We start from the raw sequence: 10,737 nt of genomic DNA on the forward strand, positions 1-10,737 counted from the left end.
TTTTAATTTATACAGTATAATACACTTTACTGTAGAATGATTCAAAATACTGTAGGAGAGTACCACAGTCCAGCAACACTACAATATTTACTATGGTATTTTCTCATGTGAGCACATTTATTAAATTCTTAGTATTGTCCCAAAGCAAAACCACCTTTTGCTTTACAATGGCATGCAGCTTTCAACTATCTCTGTGACCGGAGCGTCTGGTTGAGGCATTTTTCACCCAGATGGCCTTTTTTTGATGTTTCATGTGGATTGCTGGAATATGCAGTTTGTTTCTTTTACCTCTTTCATATTTTCCTTCTCATAGATACTCAGACAAGTGCACTTATCCTCTCGCATTGAGAAAGCAAGAAAAAAACCCACTTAACAAGAAGTTAAACTGCATGGAGCTCAAGTTACCTGAATACATGTTTTACCTTCGAGCTGTATACTGTAAATAAATCCGAGCTCTGAAAATATTACTTTTTATACAAAGACATAGCCACCAGCGTAGCATCAACTCGCGACTACTTAGACTATTCATGCATTCAAGCATCGTCATCATTGCAAAGTGTATAATGCAAATTCTAAAAATATATATATAATAAACTTAAATGGGTGAAATCATTAAAGCTATTGAATCTTTTATACAGTCCTGCAACATAAATCCATGTCTTTGCACTGTCTTAATGTTAGTTTGAACGTCATAATCACACAGACTTTTAATTTCAGTTAGCCAGCCCCAGGGCTTGCGGTAAACTGTGATCCCATACAAAATCTGTGTTTAAGATCTGATTTCTTAAAAAAAACAGCAATCCCCACTGCCTGGCTGAGATACAACATAAAGAGGGTATCAGACCAAACAAGAGGCATTGCATTAAATTAGATTTTTACGCACCATGTCTTTAAAACAAGCAAATTAATTTTACTCCAGTATTTTCAATTGAGTTTTTGCGCTAACCTGCTGCTAAAGACGGCGCCTGCGGTTAAACTGTCTTTTATCTCTTTTTATGCATTAAAAACCAAATGGATGCTTAAGTTTATTAAACTGGTTGTATTTGAAACACATTACAACATCATAAATCGATACTTTATCTGGGTTTGATAAGATTTGTGTACAGTTTTACAAAAAATAAATGAATGTAAAATACAGTAAAAATGTAATACTGTAAACATTAATTTTCTTTTCAGCTTAATCCTTTTATTAATCTGGGGTGGAATGAACCACCAACTTCTCCAGCATATGTTTTACTCAGGGGATGCCCTTCCAGCTGCAACCCAACTCTGGGAAATTAATAGCTTTTTCATTTAATATATTTTAAAACATAATTTGAGTGGCAGAAAAGCACATTCTCAGCACTACTACTGTCTTAAAATGGCTTATTGTGTTGTGTATCATTTTACTGAAGCTGTTCTTAATGATACTTTGATTAAAGCATATAATAGAAACCTTTGGTCATTTTTATGCATCTTTGCTGGATTAAAGTATTCATACTGAGAATATTCATGATTAATGTCATCAATGGATGTGCTAGCCTGCTAACAGCTAAAACAAAACTTAATTAATATAGAAAACAGAAATCGATCCAAGTAAATGACCAAACAGACAAGACTCTATAGTGCAGATCTAAATGAATTTGGGCATTTGTTGAAATTCCAACAAGATTAATCTCCAACTGTATTAGCATCCTTTCAAAGGGATATTTAGTAACACTTTATTTTGATGGTCCATTTGAGTATTATTGTCTGCTTAATATCTGTTGATACTGCTCCTTCAACAGACATTTTACTGATTATAAAAATCTTTGCAAGTCAATAACTAACCCTAACCCCAATTTAACAGTCTACTTATAATCTAATGAGAATTAGTTGCAATGTAACTTAAACTCAGCAAATGGACCCTCAAAATAAAGTGTGACTGGATATTTCCCCCCAAAAAAGTAATTTGTCTTCTGTTGGTCAAGCAAACAAAGAATTGCTGATATACCCTGGCAACCTTTGACTTCCATAGTATTTTCTTTATACTATGGCAGTCGATGGGTGCCAGTAACCAGCATTCTTCAAAATATCTTCTTTTGTGCTCATCAAATTTTATATTTTATGAAATATACTTTTAAAAGTATGTGTAGGAGAAGTCAATTTTATTTTTGGGTAAACTATAGCCTACCTTTAAATCAGAAGTAGCAATATCCATTCTTTAAAACTTATTAGATAATGACCTTTGCAATAGAGCTTTTATTAGACTCATGGATCAGAGCTGTTCTGCAGCTTTTGCTTCAATTAGCACGTTTTCCAATCTTTGCTAAGAAAAGCATTGCATAAAACATCTGAGATTCCGTCCATCAGGTTAAACAGGCTTCTTGTCCAGTCCATTCAAGCTATGCGAACACCAGCTTAATCTATCCAGTTCTATGTCAAATTTGTTGGCCATTTTGCTTTTCTCAGCAGGGATATCCGACTGATCAGTGAAATAGCACGACAACGAACAAACATCTACGCATCACCTGAAGCCCTCTTTTCTCACCGTGGGTCTGCATTGAAGATTTTTAATAACATTCCATTTCTTTCAAGATCCCAGTTTGGAATTCTTCAGGAGGGACAGTTCGGTTGTACCCTGTCAACTCTAGCTCACACATTTCATGCCGTTGGCACATTCTTCGCTCAAGCCTGATGCTATAGTAGGATGTTCTGTGGAGAAAACATGAAGCCAAAGTTTATTATTTAGACAAAACGGTCCTTCATTTTAGTCCCATGTTATCTGGATTAACCAGATAATTATTCTCAAAAGTTAATATATATATGAGGATAATTTCCTAACCTATTTCATAATAAATAGGAAACATTACTTTAATCATGTTAACATATTAAGACATTATTTATTTTTTACATTTTATAATGGCCAAGTTAAAATGAAAACATAAGACTTCCATTTATAACACAACAGAGTTCAATGCTGAAAACACTAGCCTTCTATACACTAGACTGATGCACCATACATGTATATGCTAAGCAGCAGCATGTTCATTAAATATATATATATATATATATATATATATATGTGTGTGTGTGTGTGTGTGAAGAGTTCAGATGCAAAAACCTCTAAATACCATCTAAAACGTCCTTCTATATAAAATTAGCATCTTTCTCAGACTCTTCTGTGTAGGTTCAGTAATTTCACATATATGTTAATGAATTGGGTATTTTCATTGCCTGTAAAGTGAAAAAAACTTAACATAAATATGGGTTGAGAAAAAGGTTTGCTTTTTAAAGAAATTTCAAATAGCATTTAGAGGTTTTTATCTGAACTGTTCATATATTCATAACAAAATTTCATTGAAACGTATTTTTGTACTTTATTGAAGCTTAACAATAAAACAAATCAATGAACGGTTGCGTTAAGTAAAAAAAATAACAATTTGTATTAAAGGCACTAACCCCAACTGAAAAGATGAGCCAAATCAAAGGGCCAACTTTGCCCCGTGGACCCTAGTTTGGGCATCTCTGATACTATCAAGTATGCTTGTGCCCTCTAGTGGCCAGTAAAGAAAAAAAAAAACTGTTATTTTCCTGTTGTTTTCAGGTGGAAAACACCTATTGCATCATTTAATTTGCATGCTTTTATCCCATTTCAAAACATTCCACGAAAATGTTTGTATTATTACTTTATTTAGTTCCTTTTTTTGAAGAGGCCACTTGTGAAACTGTACACCCTCCTAAGGTGGCTCAAAAACAGCAAAACTGCACAAAATAAATAAGAAAGACTGATCTCTGACCTACACAGTGTGAACATTTTGATACAATAATTAAAAAAAAAGCACAATGCAATTCCAAATCTTTACATTTTATGTTGGTTTTAATTCTGAAACAGCATGAAGGCGCTGTCACTATAACTTTTAAAAGAACATAAACACACGCAAAACATTTAATCATTTAAATATGCCCTGAAACAGCTCCAGTTCCTCATACTCATATTTTTTCACAGCATGAATCCACTATGGCAACCAAATGAAATGTACAGCAATTATGTATCGGAAATTGACATTAAGTATAGTAATATATTATGGCAGACATTAAAGTAAATGTTCATCTCCTTCACACAGAACATCAGCATACTGATATTTAGAAAGAATTTAAAAAAAAAAACAATGTTGCATGCAATACTGAGAACTGTCTTGTAATTAAATTTTAATAGGGAAAGAATAGTAGACGGTTAAATTAAGCAGCCTGTTACTGTTAGTGACAAACAAAAACTAGTTTATTATTACAGTGATTTGCAGATTTCTTTTATAATTTACAAAATAATAATGTTGAAGGATAGTACGGTGAAGCCCAACTTACCCCACAACACATACACAGATTGAAATTTCAGACATCAAACGGTCCAAGGACTCTGGCTACAAACAGTGCATTTCAGATTTAGTGTTAAGTGCTAGACATTGAGATGGACAAATAAAAAAAGCATTCAATAACAGCAACACTGTATTCTGAATTCCTTCAGAAACAGAACAACCGTAAAGGAGATATTTAAGGATTTTTACAAACCATGGTACCTATAAGGGTCAAATCGTTTGTATGCTTTTTATACAGTTTCAATTCTACCTCGCAGGTAGATAAAAGCAGACACGAACGTGCTACAACGCCCTCACAAACGATTCAATTGTTGAGGAATATCTAAAAGATAACATTATGTAAGAATTGGATCTCTGAGAGGGTTTTAAATGACTGCACGTGCAGCATATTGATTGCAAGTGCACACATTTTACAGTTTGTGATCATATGCGATCCAAATACTCATAGCTTGAAACAGATGAAAATGTTACTAGTTTGTGCTGCATTTTTTATGGAGTTCAAAGTGTAGCAGCCATTTTGACCCATTTTTTTTGCCTACCAGGTCCTGGCACAGGTCACTTCACTGAAAACTATTAATGCTTACACAAGTCAAATCAGGATTCGTAAGCTTGTTAGTGATGAGCAAATTATGTTAAATCGCAAAGGAATTATTAGGCACATAAAAACAATCATAATATTTCAGTCTTCTGTTGTTCCTCTTCTTGCCCATTCTCCTCCACGTCAGCGTTCTCCTTTAATATAATAAAGTCATCTGACTGTAAGCTTGGAATACTGGGACTTGGAGCCAATCCAACAGGAAATTCGCTGGACAGAAACTACATAAAGAAAAGTAAAATATTTAACAATTCATTTAAAAGAAATAATAATACAAGATCACACTTTCACATCTAGAGACTTTTATTGCCTGGTAGCAAGAAACTCAAACTGGAGAACATACATTCAAATTTCATTATTATAGGTTGCCATTTTAACAGAGTAACCATTTAGATGCTTAATCTTAATTATTTGATTGATTATAAAAAGTAAATGCTTACCTCTTTATAGTGGTCAGGAAGGTCCAGCTTGAATGGCTGGAACCACTCTTTAACCACACTTTGCACTCTTTTATTACTCTTGCATTTACAAAATAGAAAAATGCAGAAACCGCACACCATCAAAACAAAACATGTGATCAGTGGACCGTAGATCAAAACACGTTTCTTTTTTGCTTCAGCTGCAAACCAATGAAAGAACACAATATGACTTTAAGTTAAGAGTACATAGCACTGTTATTTCTACATGTGTTTAATAATGTCTGCCTAAAACCTTCTGGATGAGTCTAAAAATCAAAACACCACTTAATGAAACTGATTCAGCTTGTGTATTTACAATACATATATGTGAACAAGACTTACGTGTTTCAGGGATGAAAACGCATCTTTCCTTGCTAGCCTTTCCATATGGCTTATGGTAGAGCAAATACTCCACCTGGAAACAGTAGATCTGCCCTGATTCCAGGTCATTAAAGATATAATCCTTGCTATTTATTACAACATCCTCCTGTAAGGTCAAAAATCTTTGTCAGCTTTACTCTTGTCATTAAAAAGAAAATTGTGAATGTTTGCATGATGTCTTAGATTCAAGAGACCTCAGGGTTTTCTCTGCTATTCTCATTCCAGGACGATATGTTAAACTGAAGATGTTCTCCATGTTCTTTCTCCAAGCTCTGGTCCATATGTGCCAGAGTTAAGGAAACAATTCCTGGTTTCTCAGATAGATTCACCACAGGAGCACAAGAATTTACTGTAAAACAGGATGAACAAAGAAATAAATAGATACAAGTGTGAAAAATAGTTGAATTTAAAACGCAAGGTAGGCATAAACGCATAAAACAATCCTTACCATTTACACAATTGACTCGATTTGAAATGGCCCATTCTGAGATGTGGTTTCCCTTCTCTGCACGGACCCGAAATAAAGCTCCATAAAATTCATCAGTGATGTTGAAAACGTTTTTGTTGATATGGCTTGACACGTTGTACCATTTATCCTCTGCTTTGCTGAAGTAGAAGGAACAGTAGAGTATAAATTAATTTTAAATCAGAGGATAACGTAAGGCCAAGAAAAGTGTTTGATATGACATTCTGTGATTCAGGTGAATTCAAAGAGGAACTGAATAAGGCCAAAAAATGAAAATTAAATAAAATTATAATAATAAACTTTTACAAAAGGTTTGCATAAGCTGGCAAGCACCTACTATTGAAATTAATGTTGACCCATTGTAATTGTGTCAGAAATATTTGGTTCACTTCTTCAGTTCAGTCCATCAAAGTGAGATCAGGTAAAACAGAAACAACTACATAGATCTGCTTTTAAACATTATGCTCCATATGTATAGAATAAACTTCAAGGAAATTTACATGTGGATTTTGGAATACCATCTCTTGCCTTGTTTAAAATTACTTTAAAGTCTAAATATTTGGAGCACTGGGCATGATTGGATGATGCCCAGTGCGCCATATATTTAAAAGATGATTGGACAGAGTGGTACTGTATGCGTTCATTTTGCTCCGATCCAGCCCAATTTATTTTTTATTTTATTACTTGTACTAAGATATTTGGAAATGTCAAATGCCACTATGAAACAAAAGTTTAGTTGGCTGATGGAAAACAAAGAGCCATTTCTCACATCACACTGCTCTGTATTTTGCACTTACTTTTGACTTACCTTTTGAACTTGTTATTATGGTGTTTTAAAATGGAAAAGCATTTTTAATGGTTGATTCATTTTCTGTGAGTGTTTATACAATTTTGTTATAACCAAGTATTCCAAACCTTTTACATTAATGGAAAATTTAGATTTGGACTTCTGATTTGAGACTTTGAGAATCCTTGCCTTAAGCATTGTGAGCAACGTTGGGATATTTGCTAAAAGCATTTTGATGATCATGCATTACAAACTTCTGAATGAAAACAAAATAAGTTTGCTGCAAGTATACTAGGGCCCACACAGAATCTGTGCAGGTATTAGCCCATCATTGAGTCTATTTCTTTTCTTGTGTAAATGTGTGTAAATTGATATTTATTCAGTTTTTTATTAATTTCAGTAGTATTATTGACTAATATGAAAGTGTTCATTTGATATTCTTGCAATACTGTTTGTAAATATTTTCTGTCTTTTAGTAGATATATTAAATAGAGATTTGCTATGTTTACCAAAAACAATGGATCTAGATGGATTTGCATTGTAAACATTAAATAAACGTTAAAAAGCTATTATGTTTTTATTTCATATATTAAGTTTTAGATATCATACACCCAAAATCATTCCACATAAATCCACAATTTTTTACAAAATTCTCCACAGAAATAGCAAAAACTGTTTGCAGATTTTGTCTGGCTCAAGCCTTCAGTAAGTTACCATTCACTTTCAAAGCATGAAATCTTTCAAATGGCGTGTAAAGAGATTGCCATTATTTCTCACTTCTGCTTTTGTGTAACAGTGAAAAAGCGAACATCATACGGATTCAACGAAACATAAAAGGTGCATAAACAAATACAGAATAATAAATTTAGTGTGTGTGTGTGTGTGTGTGTGTGTGTGTGTGTGTGTGTCACTTGGGTCAAAGAAGCCAACTTACGAGTCAAGTTTATACTGAAGGGAATACCGCAGATCTTCATCTACTTCAGGTGGCTTCCACAGCAACTGTGATTTGACTATCTTTAAATCCTGAGGCGGATTTAAGCAGCATGTTCTCTCTGAATTAAAAACACACAGATGATAAGTTATGAACATGAAACAAGTAACATGTTTTTATAATCAGATATAACGGTCCCGACAACGCCACAAACTATCTCAAGTCCTTACCGATATTGACGATCAACATGAAAACCGTTAGGTGAATTATATAGGTCATTTCGACAAATATAAATCCACATCTTTCACCAAACCATTTGCAAGAGTTGAGAAACCGTCGTTCTTGCTGATTTCTTCAGGAAATACGCCTGTCCCTCTTACAATAAACAAAGCGAGTGTTGCTAAATGCGCTGAATTCTGTATAAGCGACACGTGCTATATCAGTAAAACACAAAAACATTATTTAAACCCAATATGCGAGAAACAAATGTTTTCTTTGCATTCCTTTACGCTTAAATCCCATCGGCAAGCGTTGCATTCCAGTAATGTATACAGAAGTATGCACACTTCCTGTTCCTCAAGTTCTCCTCAAATCAGGAAGGAAGGCTTGATCGGTATCTTTGCAGCATCGCGAGAGTTGGAGTTAAGGTTTTTGAACACCAAAGACCCAACATTTGCCCAACATTTATCCAAGCTGGCCTTTTAAAAGGTGTGAAAAACAAAACAAATAAAAAATAGTGTAAAATGAGTTGAAAATATGTAGGCTACAAAATGTCACACCGACTTATCGCGAGATAACAAGCGCGTAGAAAACCATAGACGGTAAAGACCAAAGCGGTCATCATTTCTCGACACTGGCCTGGCCACTAGCCACAAGTGAAACTAAAATCACTGTGTGTGGCGTTAACTTTTTATTAAACTGCAAAACATTTACACAATATGCATTTGTATGTTTGGTATTTTTGGTCTAACTTAATATAGGAATGTTTGCCAGATAATATTTCTGCTTGCTAAAACACCAAAATACCACAGTTTCAGATAAAAAAGATATTGTAATGATTGACAAACAAGCAAATCAATAAATTACCAACCCACATTTGGATGACCTGCAACTTTTCATTTTGGCAGGCACTTTTTTCCAGGGGTTTCAGTACAGCGTAACCGCTACTACGTCATCGGGTGGGCGTGGCCTATCTGTGAATTTGCATAGGTCACGGATCATGCGCAGATTGTGAAAACAGCCGTTAGATTCAGATACCTGTACGTATTCGCAGGGGTTTCGTGTCCAATACCTTTATATGCAGTACTAAATAGCTGTCCTGATCGCAGGTGTTTCATGTGAAGTCAGTGTATGTTATATTAAACAAATTAACTTAAGATACCTCTCAGATTACATTAATACTGTTATAACTTAAGATACCTGTCCCGATCCCACGGCTTTTGTGTCAAATACTTTATATATCATATACAGTAGCATCAGATACCTGTCCTGATGCCAGGGGTTTCATGTATAATTACTTTTATATTAGTTAACATCAGATACCTGTCCTGATCCCAGGGGTTTCATGTATGATCACATTTATATTATATACATTAACATCAGATACCTGTCCTGATCCCAGGGGTTTCATGTATGATCACTTTTATATTATATACAGTAACATCAGATACCTGTCCTGATCCCAGGGGTTTCATGTATGATCACTTTTATATACATTAACATCAGATACCTGTCCTGATCACAGGTGTTTCATGTATGATCACTTTTATATTATATACATTAACATCAGATACCTGTCCTGATCCCAGGTGTTTCATGTATGATCACTTTTATATTATATACAGTAACATCAGATACCTGTCCTGATCCCAGGGGTTTCATGTATGATCACATTTATATTATATACATTAACATCAGATACCTGTCCTGATCTCAGGTGTTTCATGTACGATCACTTTTATATACAGTAACATCAAATACCTGTCCTGATCCCAGGGGTTTCATGTATGATCACTTTTATATTATATACATTAACATCAGATACCTGTCCTGATCTCAGGTGTTTCATGTATGATCACTTTTATATTATATACATTAACATCAGATACCTGTCCTGATCCCAGGTGTTTCATGTATGATCACTTTTATATTATATACATTAACATCAGATACCTGTCCTGATCCCAGGTGTTTCATGTATGATCACTTTTATATTATATACATTAACATCAGATACCTGTCCTGATCTCAGGGGTTTCATGTATGATCACTTTTATATTAGTTAACATCAGATACCTGTCCTGATCCCAGTTGTTTTGTGTATGATGACTTTAAATAAAAATAGAAAATAAATATGAGTTATGTTAATTAACTAAGATCGAGAAAGAAAAATTAACCACGATTTATTACAGAAAATGTGGTATTTATTTGTTTAAACATGACCGAATACCATATTTTTAACTACAAAAACACGGTTAATCTTACCACAACCATTATTATTTGATTTAAAATGGAAGTAGAAAAGCCCAGAGACAGAAAAACGGAGTAAAACGAGGTCAGCCGGTTTTGCTAATGAAATCTTTAAAATATAACATTATAAAAACAAAAAATAACCTGTATGATTGTTTTTTTCCTTCGTTATCCACCGCGGTAGGTTCTTTATCCATTATCATCCTGGTTGAAATGACCGCGCTAAAAAAGAACCTGTACTGCGCATGATCGGTGACCTCTCAGTATTGTTTTTTTTTAAGGGGGCGTTTCCCAAACACCGACCGAGCCACGCCCA

At 34.2% G+C, this 10,737-nt stretch overlaps 1 protein-coding gene across 2 annotated transcripts; it reads right to left on the bottom strand.

The window, feature by feature from the left end:
* Nucleotides 1-3,634: 3,634 nt before the first annotated feature.
* On the bottom strand, nucleotides 3,635-10,640 carry ifngr2 (interferon gamma receptor 2). 2 transcript variants are annotated; one of them, NM_001077627.3, is made up of 7 exons: nucleotides 8,183-8,528; nucleotides 7,956-8,073; nucleotides 6,217-6,374; nucleotides 5,963-6,117; nucleotides 5,730-5,874; nucleotides 5,370-5,548; nucleotides 3,635-5,150 (listed from the first exon to the last, which is right to left on the bottom strand). In NM_001077627.3, the coding sequence occupies exons 1-7, from the start codon at nucleotides 8,229-8,231 to the stop codon at nucleotides 5,004-5,006; spliced, it is 951 nt and encodes a 316-aa protein (NP_001071095.3). In that variant the 5' UTR covers nucleotides 8,232-8,528; the 3' UTR covers nucleotides 3,635-5,003. The 2 variants fall into 2 exon arrangements, with proteins under 2 accessions (NP_001071095.3, XP_087108491.1); XM_087252365.2 differs by lacking the exon at nucleotides 8,183-8,528 and adding an exon at nucleotides 10,566-10,640 and having other exon boundaries at nucleotides 3,820-5,150.
* Nucleotides 10,641-10,737: the final 97 nt, after the last annotated feature.

This window comes from Danio rerio, chromosome 5, assembly GCF_052040795.2.
Source record: "Danio rerio strain M-AB ecotype USA chromosome 5, GRCz13ab, whole genome shotgun sequence".
Classification (NCBI taxonomy): Eukaryota; Metazoa; Chordata; class Actinopteri; order Cypriniformes; family Danionidae; genus Danio; species Danio rerio.